This window comes from Lathyrus oleraceus, chromosome 1 (assembly GCF_024323335.1).
Source record: "Lathyrus oleraceus cultivar Zhongwan6 chromosome 1, CAAS_Psat_ZW6_1.0, whole genome shotgun sequence".
Lineage (NCBI taxonomy): Eukaryota > Viridiplantae > Streptophyta > Magnoliopsida > Fabales > Fabaceae > Lathyrus > Lathyrus oleraceus.
The window spans coordinates 361369958-361393998 of record NC_066579.1 but is presented as its reverse complement, the minus strand read 5'-3'; the positions used below and the strand labels follow the sequence as shown (position 1 = coordinate 361393998).

Here is a 24041-nt window from a genome sequence, read left to right as displayed (position 1 = left end):
CTTTTTTCTCCATTATAAAGTAATGACTTTGGTGCCAATTTTTCCACTTATATACCACCATAGTCCTATTAATCATATAACATTTATTCATATCACTTCTTTAAATTTAATTTACTCCTCTTCCAATTCCTCTTCCGTATACAAAAAACAAATATAAGGTTTGATTAGATCCTTTGCCTTTTTCATAAACTAACAGAAATTAAACCCTATTATACTATTTACTTATTCAATGATAATTCATTATCATGTGTTGCGCAAGTTAATTAACCATTAATAAAATGAGATCATATGAGATGATCGATGAGGTGTCAGAGTCAAGATCTTGACACGTGGCATATCTGGTGTGTTACCAATAAGTCATTTTCTCAAGATGGCCAACAAGACCTGCCAAAAAAAGGAGAAAAGCAACTAGGCAACTTCCATTAAATTGAAATTAATCAAAGTTTGGTAATTATCCTTCATTGATACCAACTCATAAATGTAAGTATCTAACTTCCACCACTCAATTTAGCAACTTATAACTTTAAAATGTGAAACACATATCAATATTAACTTGTAATTTTTATCCACTAAAATTAAATTATTGTAAACTTTATTGAATTCATTATTCAAAAATTTAAGTTAGCAAATATAATTTTTTGCCTAACAAAATGCTTAGAAAAATTGAATTCAAAAACCTAAAAAAAATACTTAGAAGTATTTACAAATTAGTACCTATTAAAAAAATACTCACATCAATAATATATATATATATATATATATATGAGTACACTGTTCTGTTCTGTTCCTGAGGCACTATGTCCCACACCCCAACTGTCTCTCTCTCTTTGAGAAAGAGAAGAGGTCTGTTAATTCACATTCTCCATTTTTGAGTTTCCTTCAAGTGTCAGTGAATTGTAGAATACACAAACTTGTTATTTTTCATTTTTCTTAAGCAATTTTGAACTTGATCTAGTTACCAACTCAAGTAGAAAACACTTGAAGAGTTCAACTTTTTACCTCTAGTACACCATGGAACTCTCTAAATTTTGTCTCTACCAATTCTTAACTTCAAACTCTCAACATACACTTGTTTTTTCTCTTACCCATTTCATCGAACACTTTTCAGGCAATTTCCACAACCTTCTTTCATATACTTTCCATGTCACTGTATCTCGATGTTGCTCAATTTAATCTCTGCTTGTTCTTGTTTCAAGTAATCAACTACTTTTAAATCTCTAGTTTGTTTATTCGCGTATTTATTATTACTTAGTTATTCTTTTGAGATTGATTTGAAGATGGGGGTGGTTTTGCCACTGATTCTGTTTCTGGTGAAGCTTTGTATTATGCAAGGATCTGAAGGTAAGTACTTCATTTCCAGAAGCTTGTCACAGTTTGTTTATGCTCAAGCTAGAAGAAATTGATCTTTTAAATTGTTGCTGTTGTTGTTATTGTTGTTATAATACTAATACCAAAAAGAACCTAAACATCATTGCTTAGTTTGAAGTTGAATCATAATTGCTTGGTATGAAGAATTATCCTATGCTATGTATAGAAAAATTGATCCTTATAGGTTTAAAGAAGAATGTAATTTTTTTATCTCTCAATGACTCATTAAAGGAAACTAGTGTTATACCTTAAGAATCTAGTGATCTGCAATTTTTGAATTTGTTGTACAGGTAGAAAACCTAAAATCTTTCAAAATTTTCGTTTTAGGTGGACGACATAGATCCTTTATTTTTAGTTCAAATTAAACAATCTAGATAGACTGCAATATACAAAGATTTGATAGTATTGTTCAATTTTGTTGAAGATATATGATCCCATATGTTTGGCATTTGATTTGAAAATTTTGATCTTGTTGAGAGAATATTTTAAATAAATTTTCCTTTTCTACCATGGCTTTCTAACTGATAGTTTCTTCTTTAAGGGTTTGTTATATCCCCATCTCCAGCATTTCTTCCTTCTGTTCATCATGATGGAGAAGCACCTGTTCCTATCCATAATGGAGAGTCATGGAGAAGGAATGCATCAAGCCCTTCAGATCCACTTGGTACATCAAATCTAAATCTAAGAGCCTTGTTTAATTCCCATGTTTCGTGTTTTGATTTTCAGTCCAATTAATAAACATAAGAGAAAGTGGATCCAGTACTTCTCTCGTAGCAGTTTTTGAAAACAGATCTAGCATTTTCAGAAATTTTAGAAATGCAAAAACACTGATTAACATTTCTAAAAATGCAGATTTCCTAGTTTATCTTCAATCTTCTTTCTTTCACAGATTCTCAATTGTTCGCTACACAAGTTTCCCACCTTCTTGTTAGCAAGTGGAAATGAATACAAAGTTTAGAAAATAAAAACAGAAAATGTTTCAAAAAAGTATTGAAATTGAATTATGAGCTTTTGAACTTTGATTACTCACTTTTGTTCTTTCTTCCAGGGTCTGTTATATCGCCATCCCCAACAACATTACCTGTGGCTCTTTCCCCTAGTGAAGCACCTAATCTCGTAGGTCCAAATGGTAATTCAACTCCCTTAGGCCACAATGGGATATGTAGAATCGAGAAGTAATTTTCTGAATATTATTTCAAATTTTGTAAATCGAGTATGCTTAAATTAAATAGACTACTCCATACATAACAAGCCTCATCAATGGGAGACTACAATCTCTTCACAAATGATCATTACGACAAAAAAAAATTGAATTTTCACTTTCTATCATCCAGGGTCTTTTGTGCAACCTCCAGCTGCATTACCACCTTCTTCATCAGCTCCAACCCCTCAGAAGATTACCGGAATTGAATCATCCATATCACCTAGTTCTAGTCCAAGCAATGAATCTCCACCGTATAAGGCTGTTCCAGCACCATCAACTGCTGAAAGGAATTTTCCACCATCCATGCAGCCAATTCCATCTCAAAGGAAAGAGCCTGCTTTTAGTCCTCTTATATCCACACCAATTTCTCCAGGTACGTGACTGTAAAAGTTTTTTTATTGGACATAGAGGAACCTTCATATTTATATTGAACAAGATTCTTCTCTTCTGTTGCTTCTTGAACAGCTTTTGTTGCAATGCCTCCTGGAAATTTGCCTAAAACTTCACCTATCAGTCAACCAATTGAACATGGAAGTTTGCCTCCTAACTCTAAGGTTGATAAGAGGAACGAAACTAAGAGTCACAACCTAGAGCCTGTTTCACCAGGTATGTGATTAAAATTAGTGAAGATACATTTTGAAAAAAGGATTTTGTTTAGAATGATAAAAAAAAGTGCTTCATTAATCTATTTTTAATTTTTGAACTACTATAACAACAAAAATTATATTTGAACAATTTGTCTAAATCCTCCAAAACCCTCATCCCGTACAAATTTTGAGTTTCCCCAAAGTAGTTTTTTTTTTTGGTGTTATGAATAAAAACAAACGGAGTTTGGAGGGGGGAAAGGGAAGACTTCTGAAAACGAATTTTTAAAAAAATATAGAAAAATATTTGACATTTTTTTAAAGAATGATTTTGTATAGAATGATAGAAGAGTGTTTATCATTACTATATTTTTAATTTTCACAATACTATAAAAACATAAAATATATTTGAAAAATTTATGTAAGCCCTCCAAAACCCTTCCAATCCCTCCTTTAATATAAATTTTGAGTTTCCCAAATTAAGTGATTTTTGGTGTTATGAATAAGCACAAACCCTCCAAAACCCTTCCAGTCCCTCCTTTAATACAAATTTTGAGTTCCCCAAATTAGGGGATTTTTGGTGTTATGAATGAACACAAACCCTCCAAAACCCTCCCGACTAAAATCATCCAATTCTTTCCACTCAATCCTTCCCTTTTTTTCAAAGCCTTCCCCTCCCTTCCCCTCTAAACTCCCAAATAGATCCTTAGGGACTAGTGACAATGCCTCATTAAAATGACTGTTTACTCAATTATAATTCTTGCATAATTGTTTTCCAATTCATTATTTAGGCACAATGTGTATGGTTCTACAGTGGCTTAATTGATTTTGATTGAATAAATTTTGTAAATTAATATTAGCTGTAAAATGAATTTTGTTTGGATCTGTTTATGTCAAAGTGAATTGAACAAAAAAACCAAGTGTAAAAATCACGTCTAGAGGCAAAAACATATCTTAGCATATTAAAATCAGTTAGAACCTGCAGGGAAAATAAGTTATAATTAAGAACTTCCTAGCGTACCAAAATTAATATTAAGCTTTTGAATCACTTTTAGCTCCCAAAAGTGAATCCAAACATCTGTTAGGGCAGAGTAGGATCATCTGACAAAAAATGGGTTTTCATCATCCAGGTTCTTTCTTGCAACCTCCAGTTGCATTACCACCTAATGCATTAGCTCCAACTCCTCAGAAGATTAAAGGAATTGAATCATCCATATCACCTAGTCCTAGTCCAAACATCAAATCGTTATCGCCGCCATATAAGGCTGCTCCTGCACCATCAACTGTTGAAAGGAATTTGCCACCATCGTTGCAACCAATTCCACCTCGAATGAAAGCACCTATTGTCAGGCCTCCTGTATCCATACCAATTGCTCCAGGTACATGACTGAAGAATTTGTTTTATTGGGGAACCTTCATACTGATATTGACCAAGATCTGCTCTTCTTTTGCTACTTGAACAGCTCCTTTTGCAATACCTTCTGGAAATTTGTCTATAAATTCACCTATCAGCCAACCAATTGAGCATGGAAGTTTTCCTCCTAGGGTTGATAGGAGGAATGAAAGTAAGAGTCACAACCTAGAGCCAGTTTCACCAGGTATGTGATTAAAATTTTGTCATGTAATTATAATGGAGTAAAGAGTCATTTTGGTCCTTAATCGTGTGAGGCGCTGTCACAATAATCTCTGAAAGTGTCAAAATTACAATAACATACATAAATGCGTCTTTGGCTAGTCTGTTTGGTCCTTGAATGTGTCTTTCGTTAGTTAGTTAGTTCAGTCCTAAGATGTATCTTCTTTTAATCAGTTTGGTTCATATAATTACTACCAAAAGACAAACTTTGGGATGTTTTTGCAATCTCAATGCATTTAGGGACTATAGTCACAATGTTTTACACATTTAGAGATTAAAGAGACTGTTTACTGAATTATAATTCTTACATAGTTGTTTTTGTATTTCAAATTCTCCACCTTCCATTTTTTAATGACTCAAAAATATGCTCTTCTATTGAAACGTTGGAGCAGCCCCACTTGCAACACCTTCTACCGATGTGCCCAAAATTTCACCATTAAGCCCTTCAACTGATAATGGAAGTTTTCCTCCTAATTCTCATAGAGAGGGTACACCTACAAATAAAGGTCACACTCCAGAAACAATTTCACCAGGCATGTGATAAAAGTTAAAAAGTTGTCTTCTGAAAATTTCCTTTTTTCTTCTCCAACATCCATTTGTTATTGACAAAAAAATATTCTTTTTTAATGCAATTTAAACACAGCTCCTGTATTCAATTTGCCAAAATATTCGCCAGTGAATCAACCGACTGAACCTGGAAGTTTGCCTCCAACTGTCCATAAAAGGAACTCCAGCATCAGTCACACATTGGAGCCAGTTTCGCAGGGTAATTCTAATTGATGGTTGTAACTTTTTTCCCTCATTAGTTTTGAATTTCTCGTTGATATTGACCCTAAACAGGCTTTTTATGTCATTTTGAGCAGCCCCGGTTGCAGAACCCCCTACAAGTTTTCCAAAAAGTTCACCAGTCAGCCAACCAACTCGTCATGGAAGTTTTCCACCTAATGTTCATGATAGAACTGTACATAAGGGACACATTCATACAGCAGAGCCAGTAATGCCACGTATGTTGCATAGTCTTCTCAACTCATCTCTAAAATCCAACTATATGGTTATAAAATTGCTACTTCACCTGGTTAAACTTATTACTTTATTTTATGAAAGAAGGGAGAAGGATATAATATCAAATTTGAATTTTATCATATTTTTTATGCGTATTTGTCTCATTTTTACCTCTTTATTATACTCTTGCAGCAGTAGTTACATCACCAACAAGTACATTTCCAGGAGATCCACCATCGGTCCACCAAGTCATACCTGCAACATCTCCATCTGAACTACCAGGTGCAAATTTTGTGAAAGGATTTTGTTCTTTTAATGTTTGCTTAACATGCCTAATTGTTGTTCAATGTAAATTGGAACAAAAGGATGATAACGACTGAGTCTGTTTAAAAGATAAAGTGTTGTCTTATTAGTTATGCATGTAAACTATAAAATAGAACTTAAGTAAAAACATTTCACCCAAAAAAAAAACTGAAGAAACAAAGCTGCAACTAAATACTCAGAAGAATATGTAACCACTGAAATGCCTACTCGTTATTTGAGTTTAGTTACAACTATAACATTCACACTTTCAGATAGTAGCTTAACAATGACTATATTATTTCACATATCTTTTCATTTTGATTATATTTTCTCAATATTTAGTTGTTCTTCAGTAAATTACCATTCTAGAGTGTTCAAAATTTGCATCTGATCGATATAATTTCTTTTAAGTTGTTAATGCAATTGCACAATCATTCCTTAAAATCCTAATTATGTGTGCAGCACCTGTCATCTCTCCCTCATTAACACCTTCCAGAAGCTTCAAAGGGAAAAATGGTGGAGAACCTGTTTCTGCGCCTTTGTACAAAACACCGAAGTCACCACCAACTTTAGTTCATTCCCCTGCTCAAGGTACATATGGCAACATTAAATTACTTTATATGAGAGGCATATTCTTATTCTTAACTAGGATGAAGACCAATATGGTTTTGTATCTCTAACACATGATTAAACGAGATGGCTAAGATTGAACTCATGAACACATAGCGATGCTTGCCCAAAACGCGAGGAGGAGCGGCAAGCACCTACTAAAATATTACAATTGAAATTTATAAGAGTCGTATATAATATTATCAAAGATTCAAAATAACATCAACACAATGCAAAAACAAAATATATAAAAGAAAAGATGCACCCAGAATTAGAGTGCCCTTCGTTCTTTTAAAGCAAACTAAAAGCCACATCATTAGTCGGAGAGTACTCTAGTCATGAAGAAAATTTTTTAAACCAGGATGCTGCAAATCATCTTTGGAGGCTTATCTCCATTGAGGGGATACTTTTCCACTCGACATTGTAAGGAACCCCAATTGAATTAAGCTCTTCGACTTTCATTTCTATGATTTACTGGATATTTTTAAATTTGGAGACGCTTTCTAGGGCTACGTTCTAAAAAATTGACATCAAATTCGGTAATGCTTACTTTTTAAATCTTGCAAGGCTGCTCACCCTGTTGAACCCTTCCTCTTGAAAAATACATCAATTTTCATATGTTTAACCATTGTATCACTCTTATGAAATGCACAAATCAAGAACTGATAACATTAAGCAACAAAAACTTTATTTATAAGAAACATTGATTCAAAATGCACAAAATCAATTACTAACTCAATTCTTTCCCTTTTCAGTTATGCATTTTGCCAAACAACTGCAAGCCAGAACTATGATATGATATAAAAACAGAATAAAATTAATCATGATGGTTGTAATTTAATACCCAATGATTATGAGTCTTGATAATTACGAACAATCAACAGCAATGGTCTAAAGCAATGATGAATTTTGTAAAACATCTTAAAAGCAAGCAATACAAAATTGACATCAGGCTTGAAATCTTTTGGAAATTCAGGGTTTACATTTTAAAATGATCATATGCAACAACCATTATTTTTTATCATGTTCAATAATTGACCATCCAAAACCCTAAGTTTTATCTGATGAAAAGCTGTCAATAAGAAATGTAAATATTAATACTATCACATGAAAAAACATACTAATCTAATCTATGTATACACTCATGCATGCAGCTAATTTATTTAGTTTTATTTTCTGCTGTAGCTCCTTCTCCTTCTGAACATAAAGCAAGGCCATCACATCATGCTCCTGAGCCACTTATTTCACCTCCTAAATCTCCTTTCAACAAAGAAGATCATTCTCCTGCATCTTCACCTTCTACTGCATTTTATAAGCATCAGCATACACGGAATACGATAACCAACCCAGCTCCTGCATCATCATATTTTGTTTCTCCTCCCACTTCAAAACACCAAGGTTTGATTCTTAGCTAAACCATTGAATCATGTCACAATTAAGCTTTGTTTTTTCACTGGAATTGAATATATATATTATTTTTTGATTGATTATTTTTTATAGATCAACCAATTCCTCCCTCATTTCTTCCAACAAGTAGGCGGAGACATTATGCTCCGCCACCAATGAACACAGGTGCATTGGGAACTTTAAAGATGTTTCTTCTATGAAATTGATAAGTAAGTAAAGTTTTTAATAACTGATGATTTTCTTCGTTTTAGGTTCTGCAGATTCTCCATTTACCTTCCCTATCCAATCACCAGTGAGTCAGGTTTCACCTGCTCCTTCTCCATCATTCAAGATTTCCCCTCATTCAACCAAAAGTAAGAAAAGTTGCAATTCTGTATTTATTACAATATACTTTAATTTAAACTTTTCTTTTTCTCTTGTCATCTACTTATTTGTCTGCATCTATTCATTTTGTTTGTTACAAGTTCCATTTCATCCTCCTGACATATCTCCTTCAAGGCCTTTTTCGAAGAGCCCTAAGAAGCCAATATTGCCTCGAGTTCAAGCATTGCCACCCCCACCTCCTAATGAAGGTTAGCACACTTGAATATTTATTTTTTTGAGAAATTAATTTATACAATTTCTTACATAATAATACAATATATATAAGAGAAAGAGTGTAGATCAAGAAGTTCTCACATTCGCGATAAAAAACCCATTGAATATATAAAGATGTATTTTTTTGACTGCATGATTCATCATACTTAAGTATTTACTTTCATTTGTTAGATTGCATATCATATATTTGCTCGGAGCCTTATACGAATTCTCCACCCGGGGTGCCCTGCATGTGTGTCTGGCCAATGAGAGTTGGCCTTCGGCTCAGTGTTCCTCTGTATACCTTCTTCCCTTTGGTTTCGGAGCTTGCTTCTGAAATAGCCAGCGGAGTTTTCATGAAACTAAGTCAAGTTCGAATTATGGGGGCCAATGCAGCAACTGAGCAGCCAGATAAAACTGATGCTCTCATTGATTTTGTACCACTTGGGGAACAATTTGACAACACTACAGCCTTTTTAACTTCTGAGAGGTTTTGGCATAAACAAGTTGCTATAAAAGCTTCTTACTTTGGAGATTATGAAGTGTTATATGTAAGCTATCCAGGTATGTATATGTAAATTCTCAATTTTCTTTGTACTCTCTTCATGTCTTTTTTGGATAAGAATAACTTTAAGGTTCTCTTAATATGCAGGTTTACCTCCATCTCCTCCATTACCACCTTCAAGCGTTAACATGATAGATGGTGGTCCATATTCAAATAATGGCAATAATGGCAGGACAATAAAACCTCTCGGGGTTGACATACAAAAGAAGCAACATAAAAGTGGACTTAGCAAAGGCATTATAGCTATTATTGTCCTTTCAGCTTTTCTAGCGATTGTTTTATGCTCTGCTGCTGTTTTCGCCTTATTCAAGTTCAGAGATCATGTGCCTGATTCTCAACCAACATCAACCCCACGGGGTTTTCCGCCGGCTCATGCCAAAGCATCAGGTAACTCAAGGAGTAATGTATTACTTGACCCTTAGTTATAAAACTTGTTTCCAATACAATCCTCGTTCCAAATTACTAGACACACTTATTTACGTATTTTCAAATACACTCAAAATTAATACTACTAAGTGTCTTGTAAGATGAAAACTCAAAGCTAACATATTCTTATACAAAAGGGTATTTTAGGAACATCTATAAACAAAATTGACACATTAATATACTTCATATTTTTCTCTGTATTTGTGACAATTGTGAAGGGTGTTTATAAAAAGGGACGCAGCTAGTATAATACGGTAATTTAGTGCATTTTACATTGTTAGAATAATACTATATTAAAAATAAGACTATTTCAGACCTTCCTTACCCTATTAGTGAATCTTGCCATGGTTAATCATGAAAATGAACTTTATAGTCTACCCAAAAAAAGAGTAAGGGAATAAGGCAAACACTTTATTTGCAAATAGAATTATGATATGTGAAGACAATGGGAGGCAGAATTCTAGGCATAAATAAGATTAGTTGCAGCAATTTCAATAAATAAGATAAGAGATAGTAATTTTTAAATTTACGGTATTTTATATTTTTTTGAAACTAAACAATTGAGGTCCTTCAATTTCAAATGTTTTCTTATCACCCAATTATAGTGTCGATTTGATTGGTTTATCATTTATCAGCCTTTTTTTATGAAGAAACAAACATGTGATTCACAGGTACTGCTGGGCCATCAGTTGGAGGTGCAGTTACTTCCGCTTCAACATCATTTCGGTCTAGCATTGCTGCTTACGCGGGATCTGCTAAGACTTTCAGTATGAATGAAATAGAGAAAGCAACTGATAATTTTCACCCTTCTAGAATACTTGGAGAAGGAGGTTTTGGCCTTGTTTATAGATGTGACCTTGAAGATGGGTCAAAAGTAGCAGTCAAAGTTCTAAAGAGGGAGGATCATCATGGCGATCGTGAATTCTTATCTGAAGTTGAAATGCTTAGCCGCCTTCACCATAGAAATTTGGTAAAGTTGATTGGAATATGTACGGAACTCAGCTCCCGTTGTCTGGTTTACGAACTCATTCCAAATGGCAGCGTGGAATCTCACTTACATGGTACTTAAATTTGCTTGCTTGCTTCTGCCTCATGTGCCATGTCAACTGTTTAGTTCTTCAATATAATGATTTTCTTATGGAATTAATTCATACATTATCGGTGTAATGATTTTTAACCCTGTCAATCATCGTATGTTTAACTTTATTCATTACTACTTCTAAAGTCACAGTCTCACATATATATGAGTGATCGTCATTTGTTGAGAGTGTAAAAATATTTACACCGACAAATGTATCAAAATTAAACTCTTTTCTAATATTTGGTCTACTGGCAGGAGTTGACAGGGAAAAAAACCCACTTGACTGGAGTACTCGGGTAAAGATAGCACTTGGTGCTGCTCGTGGTCTTGCTTATTTGCATGAAGATTCAAGTCCACATGTCATACATAGGGACTTCAAATCTAGCAATATCTTGCTGGAAAACGATTTTACACCTAAAGTATCTGATTTTGGATTGGCTCGAACGGCAGCTGATGAGGATAACAGGCACATATCTACACGTGTTATGGGAACTTTCGGGTACAGTTTTCTTACACAATCTTTGTTCCTGTAGTCATTCGAAAGTTATCTTAATCCCTTTCTTCACTTTTATAAAATTTGTATTTTTATTTATTTGTCGCTTTTAAATTTTATTGCAACATTAACTATTGCTTTTGTTAATAGTACCCTTAACACTTATTGCAGTCAAAGTACTCCATAAAAATAGTTAAGAGTATTACAGAGAAAATAAAAAGTTCCATAAAATGACAGTATATATTGCTTTTTGTTGTTGTGTGTGTAAATAAACTTAAAACGACAACTAAAAAAGGAACAAATGAAGTATTATATCATCCATTTACTGACATGGCATTTTCTTTGGTATCTTAAAAATTAATTCAGATATGTGGCTCCCGAGTATGCAATGACTGGGCATCTTCTCGTGAAGAGTGATGTATACAGCTATGGTGTTGTTCTTCTTGAGCTTTTAACCGGAAGAAAACCAGTGGACTTTTCCCAACCGCCTGGTCAAGAGAATCTCGTTGCTTGGGCTCGTCCCCTTCTAACAAGTAGAGAAGGACTTGAAGCAATAATCGATCCATCTCTAGGAACCAATGTTCCTTTTGATAGTGTGGCTAAAGTTGCAGCCATTGCTTCAATGTGTGTACAACCAGAGGTTTCTGATCGTCCTTTCATGGGTGAGGTTGTTCAGGCTTTGAAACTTGTGTGTAATGAATGCGATGAAGCAAAAGAAGTGGGTTCAACAAGTTCTAGCAAAGATGATTTATCTTCTGATTTCAATGCTGCTTCTGAGCAACTACCCAATAATTTCCAAAGCCATTTCGCAGCAGATAACTACAATTTCAGAGTTGATATTGAAAATGGATTGTCAGCATCAGAGATATTCAGCTCATCAGCAAGATTTGGAAGGCAAGCATCTGAATCATTTAGAAGACATTCATATTCAGGTCCTCTAAGAACCGTAAGAAGCAAGCGGTTATGGCAGATAATTCGAAAGGTTTCTGGCGGTAGTGTCAGTGAACACGGGGATATGTTCAAGTAAGCATCACATCTTGATTCAGCCATTGAATTTTCTCTGAGCATACTCCCTCAATTTGTTATTTGCAGTTCACAAATCAGAAGTCAGAACTGTACCTTGAAGTTTGACAAAAGAATAGAAACAAGATGTAAATAAAGTGACTTTCTTTTTTGCTAACCTACAAAAGAAGAGAAGAAGAAACAATGTGAATCTAGCTTTGATATTAGATTATGACTGGAAAAAAATTGGCATTTACTAAACCTTTATTGTCATATACTATATTTGGTTAGGTGTAATGTGTAATGTTCAAATCATACATATCCTTGTATTTAGATGAGGAGGGAATGAAATATTGTTAATTAGTTCTATTGAACTTTGATGTATCTCGAATACATGCCTTACTTTTCATGCTGCACAGTTTTGTAAATTATTTTGTGCTGATAATTATGTGCAAGAACTAAGTAACCCAGTGGCATGGGAAGTTGAATGAGATAGAAAATTTATTCCATCCAGAGAAAGTATGATTAAAATGAAGTATTTTTTAATGGTAGATATTGATTGCAATATTCTTTAATCCTGTGAAGATTTCTGAGTAAATTGATTATGTAAAATTTATTTTAACTATAAATGAGTTGGAGGTTAAGTAATTTTATTATAATTGAATAAATCTTATAAAAGTGAGTTAAATAGTAAATTTTAAGTAAAAAAAATGTTTATACTTCAAATAAAATCAATTTTGAAAAGCATAAAATTATGTTATCAAATATGTCAAAATCAATACTACATGTCCATATCCAGAATCAATTCCAAATGCTTCATCCAAAGATGTCAAAATCAATACTACATGTCGATATCCAGAATCAATTCTAAATGCTTCATGTCCTCATTGAAACCATATAAACATTGGGAATTGTTTCTCCCTCATTGAAACCATATAAACATTGGGAATTGTTTCTCCCACTTTAAGTAGTGGAGAAGCACCCTAAGAAAATCTGAAAATGTCCTTGCGAATTCGGAAATGTATTTTCGGTCGCATTATTTTCACACCAATTACATGTGTAATTGAATTACACCTCTCTTTTTTGCCTGAAATTAGTCCGAAGATACACTTTCGTATTCACCTTATAAGCATCCCATGCATCTCTCACTGAGACACACTCATTTTGACATAAATCATTTCGGAGATGCACATTTGTAATCATCCTGTACGCACTTCATGCATTTCTAACTAAGGCACTCATTTTGACTTAAATTGATCCATATATTCATTTATGTATCAGGTTATAGAGATGCAATTCCGTAATCCTCCCTTACAATAATTGTTGACCTTTTTTTAATGAAATACACTGATGTAATAGACCGTATATTAAAACAAATACTATCATAATAAATTATTTATAAATTAAACCATACACTTAATGCAAAAGATGAAAATTTCATATATGAATAAATCAATCATAAAATATTATATATGAATAAATCAATCAATAATATAGTCACAATAACAAAGTAACAAACGATAATAATATCTCTTAAGAATGTGTGGTTGAGCATAACTCAACCCTAAAAAACCGGCCAGTAAGGTGAGGATTACCCCCATTTATAAATACATGTTCAGACCATATATTATCGAATGTGAGACTCTTTAACACCCTCTATCACGCCTAGGATTTGCATATGAGACGTGGAACTAAATGGTGGGTGGCCAATGGATCTTGAACGAATCTAAAAATCAGCTTGTAAGATGAGGATTTCCCTCATTTATAAACACATGTTCAGACCATATATTGTTGAATGTGGGACTCTTTAACATCCCTTATCACGCCAAGGATTTGCGTATGGGGCGTTGAACTAAATGGTGGGTGGCCAATGGATCTTGATCGAAACTCTGATACCATCTTAAGAATGTGTGGTTGGACCTAACTCAACCCTACAAATTCATCTTGTAAGGTGGAGATTGCCCTCATTTATAAACACATGTTCATGCCATACATGTTCATGCCGTATATTGTCTAATGTGAGACTCTTTAACAATATCCATAATGCCTAATACAAATATTACATAATACAAATACTATATTATTGCGTAACACCTGAAACCCGAAACCCTTGATTTACGAAAATAAAACATCTAATTTTACACAATATCAGTGTTACAGATTCACAACATACATCTTATTCAATTATGACATATATTAAATAGCAGAATAACATCAAAAACTTAAATTAGAAACATTTATTTAGTATGAACATAAGTACTTAATAAAATAATCCAAACATTTCAAGGAACACATCATGTAACAAAGCAATATGTCCAAATGTTAAGATCCTCAACGTCATCCTCCAACTCAAAAGCAACTACTCCTCTACTTGATCATCTGTACTCCAAGAGAGTACATAACACCATAATAAAATAAATAGAGGTGAGGATACGCTCAAAATATGTTAACGATGCAAAAGATAGGAAAGGTAACATCAAACATAACAATCATCGATATATGAATTATTCATAACAACACCAATTTACTCATACCTCAATCGAGCACAGTCAAACAATCAATAATTCATGAATATAATTCACATAACAATAATAATAACTCGATGGCAAAACATATATGTACAATGCCTCGACTCCTCGAACCTATATGCATGTGGTACCAATTCAGACATCATATGTATATTACTGATTCAATCCACCCACCAATGAACCCCCTTCTGGCCATACACGTCACTGATCTCCCCTTCTAAATCAGGACTCGTCACTGATCTCCCCTTCTGAATCAGTGATCTGCCACTGGTCCCCCTTTTGAACCAGCGGCACAAAACTGGACTGAAGTTCGTACACCATCATACATGACAATGGAACAACACACCAATGTAATAAACATTCATTGATTCCCCTTTGAACAACATACTCTCCAATAAGGCCACCATCTCAACATAAATAAGCATGTTTTATAATTAAGACTCACAAATGCATAACCATACAAGCATTCAACAAAATATGCTTATTCATTATCAAGTATTTACACAACTCATAAAACATGTCAATTTTTTTATTCACCTACTAATCAATTAACGTTAAATAGTTCCAAATAGTGCTAATAAGTACCTAACAGTACTAAATATTTGCCAAAATAGAACTTTGTAAAAAAATCGATTCGAAACAACCAATTATGTGTTTTCATTCGCGCAAAGCGTGAACTGTAACTCGTCGGGCGATCTCTCGCTAAGCGCAACCATCGCTCACTAAACGTATATTCGTTGGGTGAGGCTCCATTCTCGCTGATCGAGAACATTTAAAACAGTAGAACTGGAAAACACGAATTCCACCATTGAAGCCCTATCAAAGCTCCGATTTTGACCCCCAACCAACCAAATCGAATAGAAAATATTACATATATTTCATACAATGTTTATTACAATAATTAACCATTGATTCGTCATCTAATTCATTAATTTATCACAAATTTAAGAATATGTTCATCATACCAAAAACGATAAACATGAACATCAAGAACCTTCCAATTACCACATACAAATGCACATAAAATTCAGTAGCATAATCAGTACACGAAATCATGATTATCACAGTATATGAGATAGGTTTTACACAAACCTTCTCCAAACATATCAAACATCAACCATGGAGAAAAATTGGATAAAAACCTAGTAGAGGGTGATGATCCCTCACTACCCTTCATGTATTTGACACCCATATAATAGCAATCCCCCTACCTTAATTTTCTAGCAAGAACATGAATCTACAACAATGGAAATCATCTCCTTTAGATAGGTTTACTCTTTCCTCTCCACTCCTAATTCCTACAGTTTTTCACGTACAACACAAAAACCTATTTTCTCTCCAATTTTCTTTTAAATAAAAACCTAATATTATCTTTTAGTACTTCTATTTTCTCCCCTCATCTTTTGGGCTCTTACCCCTTACCACACTAATTTCTTTATTATTCTATTTTTACCCCCATGTCTCACCATTTCATATTTTACTCACTTTTCTGTTATTTTTAATTAATGAAAAATAGTGATAATTCATATAAATTCTACCCAACCTCATACAACCCCATAAAAATATACATAACACACCAATAAATTACGTAAACATATTTAAATTAGTAATATAAATTAATTTAAAAACTTGGGTGTTACAACGCTCCCCACGTAGAGAATTTTTGCCCTCGAAAATTACCTGAAGGAAAGAGTTATGGATAGTACTCACTCATTCGACTCTCTAGTTCCTATGCCATGATCCCTCAAGTAAGTAATCTCTACACTACCTTCACTAGAGCAATCTATTTACCTCTCGAGTGATTCACCTCGTGATCCTCAATCTGCATGGGTGATGCCTCATCAGTCAAGTTATCTCTCACTTGCATATCATCTGATTGAATCACATGAGACAAATCAGGAATATACTTCTGAAGTTGTGAAACATGAAGGACATCATGAAGATTTGAAAGAGACTATGGTAAGGCAACTCTGTAGGCCACCTATTCTACTCTCTAGAGGATATGATATGGACCAATAAAACGAGGCGTAAGCTTTTGAGATTTAAGTGAACAACCAACACTAGTCATCAGAGTGACACTTAAGAACAGATGATCTCCATATTGGAACTCAAATGCCTTCCTTAACTTATCATTATAACTCTTATGTCTACTTTGTGAAGCCTTCACCTTCTTCTGAATCATCTTGATCTTCTCATTAGTCTGTTGAACAATCTTTATTCCAAGCACAACACTTTCGGCTGATTCATATTAACACAAAGGAGTCTTACACCTCCTTCCATACAAATCCTTATAAGGTTCCATTCTAATAGTAGAATGGTAATTTTTTTTATATGTGAACTCAATCGACAACAAGTAATTATCCCAATTACCTCCTTGCTCCAAAACACAAGCTCGCAACAAATCTTCCAAAGATCGAATAATCCTCTTTGTCTGACCGTTCTTCTACAGATGGTAGGCAGAACTCAACCTCAACTTAGTTCCCAAGGCTTCCTACAAACTCTCCCAAAACCTCGACGTAAACCTCAAATCTCTATTTGGAACAATACTCGAAGGAATGCCATGCAACTTCACAATCTCACTGATGTAAACTTTGGCTTGCTTCTACAACGGGTAACTGATCTTTATCGAAATAAAATGAGTTGACTTAGTAAGTATATCCACCACAAACCAAATCAAATCACCTCCCTTCAATGTCTTCGGAAAATCCACCACGAAATCCATAGAGATGATATCCTACTTTCACTCAGGAATACTTAAAGGCTGCATCAACCCATATGGTTTCTGATGCTCAATTTTTCACTTTTGACAAGTCAAACAAGATTAAACAAACTCTGCAACATCCTTTTTCATACCTGGCCACCAAGACATCTTCTTAAGATCTTGATACATTTTAGTAGTTCTGGAATGAATACTCAAACCAGTTCTCTTACCTTCCTAAAGAATTCTCTTTTTTGATCTGGAAAATTTGGCACACAAATCCTATTTCAGAATCTCATAACTTTATTCTCATCAACCTTGAAATCCATTTATTTACCTTGATTGATTAACACCAATCGGTCAATCAATCCCAAATCTGATTTTTAACCTTCTCTAATGTCTTTGAGAATATTGTTGGTCAACTTCAGCATACCTAACATCACACTTTGTGGCTTTATCTCACACACCAAAGTAAGATCTCTAAACTACTTAATCAAGTCCATCTCTCTAACCATCAATTCTAACATATGCAAGGACTTTCTACTCAAAGAATATGCTATCACATTAGCTTTACCATGATGGTAACTCAACTTAAAGTCATAGTCCTTCAAAAACTCAAGCCACATTCTCTGCCTCGTATTTAGCTCTTTCTGATCAAACAAATATTTCAAACTCTTATGATTATTGAAAACCTTAAATCTCTATCGTACAGACAATGCCTCCAAACTTTAAGCACAAAAACCATTGTTGCCAACTCTATATCATGGATAGGATAATTTCTCTCATGGATCTTCAGTTGTCTCGAAGCATACGCTACAATGTGATGACTCTGCATAAGCATATGACCTAAACCCATCTTAGAAGCATCATAATACACAAAAAAAGATTCCTTCGCATCTGGTAAAACTAAAACTAGCGCCTTCGCCAACCTCTTCTTCAACTCTTGAAAACCTTCTTCACACGGGACATCCCACACATAAGCTTGACCCTTTAGATTCAATTGAGTTAAAGGAAAAGTCAACTTCGAAAAGGCTTCAATGAACCTCCTATAGTAACCACCCAAACCAAGAAATTTTTTGATCTCTGTAGCCGACTTAGGAGTCTCCCAATACAACATTGTGTCTACCTTAGACAGATCAACTGCTATACAACCATTGAAAATTAGATGACCAAGGAAACTCACTTCTCGCAACAAGAACTCACACTTGGACAACTTAGCATGCAATTGCTTGTCTTGTAAGGTTTGAAACACAACTCACAGATGTCTTGCGTGCTCTTCATCTGACTTAGAATACACTAAGATGTCATTTATGAAAACCAAAATGAACTGATTCAAGTAAGGATGGAAGATTTTATTCATATACTTCATGAGTACACCTAGCGTGTTAGACACATCGAATGACATCACCAAGTACTCATAATGACCATAATGGGTCATAAATGCGGTCTTTAAAATATCTTCTGACTTTACTCGAATCTGATGATAATCTGATCTCAAATTAATCTTACTGAATACACAAGCATCAACCAAATGATCCATAAGGTCATCAATTCTCGGAAGAGGAACTTATTCTTAATTGTAACCATATTCATTTGTCAATAATCAACACATAACCTCATGCTATCATCCACCTTCTTAACCAACAACAGTGGCACTCTCCACAACGACACACTAGATCTGACAAACTTCTTCTCAAACAGATCTTCTAATCGATTCTTCATAGCATTCAACTTTGATGCAAAAATCCTATACGGTGCCATCGACACAGGTCTAGTACCAGGTACTAAATCTATGGCGAACTCAATTTCTCGCTCCAGTGTAAAATTATAAATGCCTCAGAAAACACATCAGAAAACTCACACACCACAATCATATCACTAGCCACAATATCACCCTCTACTCTCAAAGCAGTGAACGTCACGAGCACCTGATTGCCCTCCCTCAAAGACATCTCAACTTGACCAACAGACATGAATCTCGAATCTGTACTCTCTTCGGGTTCGGAAATAACACAATCTTGTCAAAATAGTTGATATGCACACGGTTGAACTCTAGCCAGTTCATTCCCAAAATCACATCGAGTTGAATCAAAGGCAAACATATCAAGTCAACACCAAACTATTTACCATAAATGATCAAAGGACAATTCAAACACACTAATGAAATAGTCACTGAATCATTAGTTAGAGTATCAATGACCATATTGCCAATCATAAAAGACACTTTAAGATTCAATTTGTCACACAATCAAGAGAAATAAGCTAATGCGTTACAACCGTATCAATCATAGAAGTCAGAGAAACACCATTAATAAAGCACGTAGTTGAATCAAATTATTTGATCTCGAGACATCCACACCACTCAAAAATAGTCCTCAATCTACTTTTATTTTACCGACCAAATAGAAAAACTATTTTCGTTAACATATATATTTGAAATGTTTAAAATACATAAAATTGATTAAAATAAAATAAATAATTTACGAAGCGAAAAAATATTCCAACATAAACTAAAAAATACATAGTCATGCGATCAAAATTACATATTAGCATAGTCCAAGTATTTATCTAAAGGCCCACTTATATTTTACAACCTAATTTCATTAAATTTTAGTCATAGATGCTACCAATAAAAAATGATAAAACTAAAGGATCAACAATAGGTAAACATTTAATTAATTAATCAGGTCTATGATAAAGGTTTGGGTCATGAAAGTATGATTTTCTCAAGGTTTCACGTTCGAATTGTATTAGGTGCAATCAATCTTTAAGTTAGGTCAATCCATACAGAGCTTTACTTTAACTTTAAACAGGACTCTTGTTAGTGGACGGTGGAATGGATCCTCTTCACCGAATAAAAACAGATATAAAATGTGAAACTTTAACAACACCATTTGTGTCCAAAATAAGATTCTCTAGCGGCAAAATAGAATATAAGCATTTTCTTTAATTTAACTTTAAAAAGGGTAGAATTAGTTCATTCCTTGAAAAAAAAAAACTAACAAGCTATTAGTTAAATAACACGGGGAAAAAGGACAAAGATAGCCTATGATATGCATAATGAAACATAGGAAAACAAAGAGTGGGAAGAAATACTTACTGTAATATGAAACAATGAAACACTTACAATTTTATGAAAGAGTTCTCCGTTAATCAACTACAAGACAATGTACTTAAACAGCTTAAACAGAGAACAATTAATGTAGTTTTAACAATTCAAGGACATTGTTTTTAGTTGTTCTTAAAATTTTAGAAACGATATTGTTAGACATATTAAAAAATCAATTATATTAAGTTAGAGAATTTTGTATCAAGCATATTGAAAACGTGAGATTACAGTGCATTTGAATCTTCATAAATTAACAATCGAAGTGAATTTGCAAGCTAAAGGCTAATCCTAACTGAACCTTCATAAATCAACAATAGAAGTGAATTTCTCTTAAGTTAAGGATCATATATTAATGTTAATTGTGAAGATTTTACAAGCTAAAAGCTAATTCTAACTGGATCATAGAAGCGAATTTTCAGTAAAAATAGATAATAAATACCTTTCCATCATCAAATTGAGCACGAAATACACATCCACAGTCAAGCTTCCAATAGCAATCTGCATGTCAACTATTACAACTAAACACTAAAATCAAGAGGTGCTACATTTTTCTTAATTACAATGGGCTTCTTTGGAAAACTCATCGACATCAAATGATTTAGAAGGGGTCTTCAGGAAACACAAAAAAGGATTGAATTGGGTTTTAAATATGATAATTTTTCGTGACATAAAAAAAATAACAACAATGATAAAAATAACAATGTGTTTTTATCCTGATTCACCGTTAATTAGGTTAATCCAGTCCACTCACCAGAGTGATTTTGCCTTCTCAATAGGACTTAATCCAATAATCAAATTAATTACAATCTCAAAGACTACTTGTCAATGACTTCTCAAAGATTATGACTAAACTTAATCTCTTAAAGAATTACAACTCAAAGACTAATCGTCAATGACTTCTTGAAGCTTCTGACTAAAACTTAATCCGACAAGGAATTTAACAACCGTTAAATACAATATTTGTGTTTACAAAGTTGCTTCTAAATAAGCAGATACACACAATGATAATCAGAATTTACACTTAAGTATATATGAAATGAAATTTTAAGTGTTTCTCTTTATTTTCTCTTTCTTTGATACTGATTTTCTTTATTAAAATTCTTTCAGCATTCAAGTTCTTCGCATAAGCCCTTTTTTGTTTAATACTTGTTACTTTCACAATTCTTTTGTCCTCTTTATATAGATGAAGAATAAGACCGTTGGAGGATAGAATTGGAAACTTCTTCGAATTCACAGTTGTAATAGTAGGTACGAGGTAATGTCATAAATTGTGGCTAATGGAGAAAAAATCTTTTATAATCGTTTGTAGTACGCTCCTTTTGATTTCGCCACTCAAATTGTATTATCTTTTATAATATTCATTCAATTGTTTTTCTCTAAACCATTGGCTTCATATATGAGATGATTTGAAGCTTGATCAGAGTTCAGAGCCTTGATGATAAACTTTAGATTCTAATGAAAATGAGGCTTAATTGTGTTAGAGTACATCTGAGTTGATTACTTCAGAAGCATTGAATGGAATATCTAGAGTTTGACTATAAGCTTATCATTTCTTCGTATTATCACTCTACTTCAGAATCTGCTAATGTCCAGAGTTTATAGTCTCTCTTATCCATAATCCAGAGTCTCTCTTATCCAGAGTTCATAGCCTCTCTTATCTAGAGTTTGTTTTGTTCAACTCAGTTCAGCGTTTGCCTTGATTATAGTCTATTTTATTCAACTTCTGGCATGTCCATATTCTGCTTTCTCTAGCTTCTGACTTGTTCAGATTCTTCTTTATCCAACTTCTGGCTTTCTCAAAGTCTGCTTGATTTACCTTTTGCCTTGTTTAGATGATGCACACTCAACAAACTATTAGAGTACAAAATTGTTCTTTATACTTTGTTGTCATTAAAACTTAAGGATAATTGATGTAGAACCAAACTTCTTTTAACAGTACCCCGAATATCATGTCATTATGCATAGTCATAAAGAAAAGAATGTTTCATAAAGCATCAATTTTATTTTATATATATATATATATATATATATATATATATATATATATATATATATATATATATATATATATATATATATATATATATATATATATAAGGAGGTAAGTGGTACAGGTATAACATTTGATATGATCAAAGAATATGAAACATAACAAGGCAGGCTAGTCGCCGCTTACTTTTTTGTTTCCTTTGGCCGGCTCAAACACTTTTTGGAGGACGGATGTCCATTCTGTTGAGTTGCCTAGTGAGGGAAACGACATTAATTTTCAGGGCTAGGAATTCTCGCTAATATTTTGGAGATCCTTGTATATTATTTTTACTCCCTCTAAGTCAGCGTGATGGTTTTTGGTCCTCCCTGTAGGTTGGGATATTTGAGCTTGAAGTGGATCAACGAGGCAACAACGTTCATCATGGATTCGAAAGGGTTGTCCCAGAATGCTTTTGTAAATACTCCTGCAAGGAACAACAAGAAATTAAAATTTTATCACCTTGATGTCCTTTCCGTCACCTAAGAAAACCGTCATTTCTGCGATCTTCTCTAAGTCCTAGAATCCCAACATAGGTTAGTCTGAGACTTTTTCTTAAGTACTCCCTTCCTTGCAGTTGACATCCATCATTTATGCGATCTTCCTATTCATATTTCCTTTGGAGGGGAGGTTTTCTCAAGCTGCTCCTCTATTTATGGCGGCAATATAGGGGTATTTGCCCTTGCTTTCTTCGTTTGTTTCAGCCTCCGCGGTCTTCAAGGGAGTCTTACCTTTAAGTGAATCCTCTCTATTTCGCTTTCCCCTTAACATATTCAATTAGTTGGCCCTCTTGATTAGTCCTTTAATGGAATCTTTCAACTGGATGCAATTGTCAGTGTTATGGTCGTGCCTGGAAGCGGAAATTACTTTGATTTATCCATCTAAGATGTCTCTCTGACGGGGTAAGAAGGTCAGATTCATCCTTTTTAAACTTATTATTTGCACAGTCTTGATAAATTTTCTCTCGGGAGACCGTCAAGGGGTGTACTTGTCATACTTCTCAAGCATATCCCAGTCGGAGTCATCTCGATGCCAGTGGTAGTCCTTCTTGGTCGGGTGATTAGAGTGAGACTCGCTAGAGGCGGGGTTGTCGAAGCGAGTGGTCAACTTCTCCTCTGGAAGCATGTAAGGTTCAACCATGGTTGACATTTCTTGGAAAAAATTTCCTTTCTTCTTCCCTAACTCCTGCCTAAAATGATGGTCTCTCAAAAGGTTGCTCTCAAAGATCTAGCACTAAAGACATTTTTGGGCATCTTCCACCTCAACGAAGACCTGCTGGAATTAGTTTTTGTAAGACCACAAGCTCTCTTTATCTCCTTGGATGACCCCACTTAGGGAGGCTTCAGTAATTGTCCGTTGCTTCCGGGCTGTGAAATGCACAGAAAACCTCTCACAGAAGTATTCCCAAGAACCAATACTTATGTTGG

At 34.1% G+C, this 24041-nt stretch overlaps 1 protein-coding gene across 4 annotated transcripts; it reads left to right on the top strand.

The window, feature by feature from the left end:
• The first annotated feature begins 771 nt into the window (after nt 1-771).
• Nucleotides 772-12627, top strand: LOC127136544 (proline-rich receptor-like protein kinase PERK14). Of its 4 annotated transcripts, none has more exons than XM_051063096.1 (21): nt 772-1341; nt 1910-2032; nt 2417-2497; nt 2703-2945; nt 3038-3178; nt 4287-4535; nt 4620-4754; nt 5182-5322; nt 5433-5555; nt 5653-5793; nt 5987-6073; nt 6557-6685; nt 7889-8101; nt 8204-8275; nt 8362-8463; nt 8575-8682; nt 8879-9250; nt 9339-9638; nt 10349-10738; nt 11014-11257; nt 11618-12627. In XM_051063096.1, the coding sequence occupies exons 1-21, from the start codon at nt 1278-1280 to the stop codon at nt 12276-12278; spliced, it is 4119 nt and encodes a 1372-aa protein (XP_050919053.1). In that variant the 5' UTR covers nt 772-1277; the 3' UTR covers nt 12279-12627. The 4 variants fall into 4 exon arrangements, with proteins under 4 accessions (XP_050919053.1, XP_050919058.1, XP_050919047.1 ...); XM_051063101.1 differs by having other exon boundaries at nt 5984-6073; nt 8371-8463; XM_051063090.1 differs by having other exon boundaries at nt 5984-6073.
• The last annotated feature ends 11414 nt before the right edge of the window (nt 12628-24041 follow it).

Bases quoted from the DNA above. Each gene is read 5' to 3' on its own strand.
- LOC127136544 (XM_051063090.1), top strand. From the start codon at position 1,278: ATGGGGGTGGTTTTGCCACTGATTCTGTTTCTGGTGAAGCTTTGTATT. The intron at 1,342-1,909 runs GTAAGTACTTCA...TTCTTCTTTAAG, and splicing joins TATTATGCAAGGATCTGAAG to GGTTTGTTATATCCCCATCT. The intron at 2,498-2,702 runs GTAATTCAACTC...TCTATCATCCAG, and splicing joins TAATCTCGTAGGTCCAAATG to GGTCTTTTGTGCAACCTCCA.